Raw genomic sequence first — 3,151 nt, forward strand, 5'->3', positions numbered from 1 at the left:
CAAACTAAAAGCTCACAACACGGATGCACACGACGGGTTGTGAGCTTGTAGATCAGCTATTTTTCTAAATAAGTGAAAAAATGTATAATATTCATTTAAAACTTCCGCCTATAACGTCATGGACAAAATAGGTTGAAAGGGTATAGAAATTGACTGTATGGGGAAATGAGTGTGCACAAAGTACTGATATAGTAAATTAACAACATAATACATAACCTTTTATATAGTTATATATATTGCAATAATAATGTGTCATCACAAAATCCCAAGGAATACCTGAACTTGTCTCACTGCCACACCAGTGTGCCTCGGCACACCGTTTGGGAACCACTGTTATAGGCTACAAAACATAAGCAGTCTAAAATAAGAGATGTAGAATTACATTGAAAAAGAGACATTCAACATGTGGTCTGTTTTTTTATTTTTCTTCACTACTCAGCTTTAGCTGTACTACCCTGTATATAAACATGAAAAGGAGAGAAATGCTCTAAAACCGATGCAGTTCTCCCTTTGCTTGAAAGAATCCTGTGTAAATCGATGCATAGATGAGGTGATATGAGGGTTAAAAAGGCCTTGCACAGAGTTTGAGCCTCTGGATGTGCAAAAGGTATGCTCTTCTCAACCTGAAAATGGACTTCACTTCATGTCAAAGAGCTGTGTACCTGTATCTGTCCTGGCATTTGGTTGTATGATTTGCCTGTGCGAGAGCCCTCTCACCCGCGCCATTTGCAGCAACAGGCTTGCATTTTCAGTAATGCTTAATTTATATTCCGTCGATCGACAGTGTCGCTCCCTAAAAATATCAGATCTACAATCTTGTACATAAGTTATTTTTAGGCAACTCCATCCTACGACAAAGTATAAATCAGGCTTAAGCCGTTGCCTGAATGGGAATGAAAGTCAGTGCCTAACTACAGTGAGATTACTGATTTGTAGACACACAAGAATATTATAACTCTCTTCCCCCTACCTATTTGAACCCCATGTAAAAATTAGTAATTATCCATTGTAAATGGTTAAAACTCTTTCAATAGAAAAAGATGTTTCTAAAAATGGAACATGGATTTTCATCAAGTAAAAACATTTCCCCTCTGCATATTTATGCTTTCCACATTTTTCTTTTTTTTATATAAGAACACGCTTAATAAAAAAATCTATTCCTCCTCTCTTTAACTGCTACTTTTTTATGATATTCACTTTTCTCACAAACACGCATAGATCTTTTGTCGTTTGCAAAATTGTCGCCCATGTGTCAATAGTAATACGCTATTTGAATCTATCCCTGTGGGTTTTCATTTTGTCATTTTCCCTTGCTTTTTGACCCGCCTATTCAAGAGTATGTGTTGTCTTCAGTTAGGTGTGTGCGTGTGTGTGCAGTATGTGTGTGTGTGTGTGTGTGTGTGCGTGTGTGCTCTCCTATGTTTGACATTTGGTGCATGGGTGTGCAGGTGTACATGCGCTCTCTCACAGGTTCATACGGTGAGATCGTCTGACCTGGCCCTGCTGCTGGCTTTGCTCAACCGGCTCAGCGGTCTCGTGTCTTCTATCGTATCCGTCGCCTCCATCCCTGCCTCCGCGGGAGGCCCCCCCTCCCCGTTCACCACCTCCTCTACCTCAGCATCCTCCTCTGCCACCTCCTCCTCCACCACCTCCTCCGCCCTCTCTGCCTCTGCCTCCACCTCCACCTCAAACTCTGCCGGCTGCTGCGCCACCTCCTCTGCCTCCTCCTCCTCCTCCTCCTCCTCGTCCTCCTCGTCCTCCTGCTCGTCCGCCTCCGCCTCGTGTAGTATCACGCTGCCATGCACCGCTGGCATGCACTCGGTGGTTTGGGCGTAGGAGGGCAGAGTCTCATCATACACCTTAGAGATGTCCCCCATGGGTAGCACCTCCTCTACTTTCTCCTCCAGGCACTGGAAAGGCGGGGACAGTCTACCGGCCTCCATGCCCACCTCGGCCAGGGGGTAGAGGTGGGTCACGGGGGGAGCTTTCTCCTCCTCCAGCAGCCTGTAACCTTTAGCCCGCTGCAGGGAGGGCATGGACAACGGGTGCAGGCTCTTTCCTTGGAGTGGCAGGGGGGCCGTGCCCTCGCCTTGTGCCGGCGCTGGGGCCGGCTTACGGAAGACAAAGCGAATCTTCTTCAGGCCCAGGTGGCTGATCTCCACGAAGTTGAGGAACAGCGAGACGCATGCCACGGCGAGCATGAAAATGATGAAGACCGTCTTCTCGGTGGGGCGAGACACGAAGCAGTCCACCGTGTTGGGGCACGGCCAGCGGCTGCACTTGTACAGCGGCAGGATGCGGAAACCATACAAGAAGTACTGGCCCACCACGAAGCCCACTTCGAACAGCGTCTTGAAGATGATGTGGCAGATGTACGTCCTCAACAGGGTTCCCTCCAGACGGAACTTCTTGCTGCCCTTGGTGCTGGTTTCCTTGGTGGTGCGGACGCTCCCCTGGTCGGGCGCCAGGGGCAGGCGCTCCTCGCTCAGCTCCTGCTGGCGGCTGAGCTCCGCCTCCTCACGCTCCTTGCGCTTCTCCTCCATGTGGACGTGGTGAACGGCATGGCCCACGTACACCAGCGATGGCGTGGACACGAAAATGATCTGCAGCACCCACAGGCGGATGTGGGAGATGGGGAAGGCCTCATCATAGCACACGTTCTCACATCCGGGCTGCTGGGTGTTGCAGACGTAGTCGGACTGCTCGTCGCCCCACACAAACTCCGCTGCAGTGCCCAGGATGAGGATACGGAAGATGAAGAGCACCGTGAGCCACACCCGGCCGATCACCGTCGAGTGCTCATTCACTTCCTCTAAAATATTACCCAGAAAGCTCCAGTCACCCATGATCGGTCCGTAGCACTGCAGAATGAAGGGTGGGGTAGGGTGGGATAGGGAGGGATAGGGAGGGATAGGGAGGGACAGGGAGGGTGGGGTAGGCAGGGCAGACAGAGGGAGGGGAAAACAGAGCAGAAAAAAAAGTAAGGAATGTAGAACCGAAAAAGTTAAACTCGTGTAAATTTCTATCTTTAGCCTTATTTGTATGCTACCACGTGTATTTCTTTCACCAACCCATTGCACTGGGATTTTCCAACATTTTAAAAGTTAAACTTAAAAGCCAGCCATGTCCGATGTCCATTCTCGTTACACGT

General features: G+C 49.1%; 1 protein-coding gene across 1 annotated transcript; it reads right to left on the minus strand.

Annotated features, from left to right (window-relative positions):
* Positions 1-1,472: 1,472 nt before the first annotated feature.
* On the minus strand, positions 1,473-2,855 carry LOC311065207 (gap junction alpha-8 protein-like; the record flags this gene model as incomplete). Its single annotated transcript, XM_084085425.1, has 1 exon — positions 1,473-2,855. The coding sequence occupies exon 1, from the start codon at positions 2,844-2,846 to the stop codon at positions 1,473-1,475; it is 1,374 nt and encodes a 457-aa protein (XP_083941551.1). The 5' UTR covers positions 2,847-2,855.
* Positions 2,856-3,151: the final 296 nt, after the last annotated feature.

This window comes from Gymnoscopelus microlampas, assembly GCF_963454915.1.
Source record: "Gymnoscopelus microlampas genome assembly, chromosome: 17".
NCBI lineage: Eukaryota > Metazoa > Chordata > Actinopteri > Myctophiformes > Myctophidae > Gymnoscopelus > Gymnoscopelus microlampas.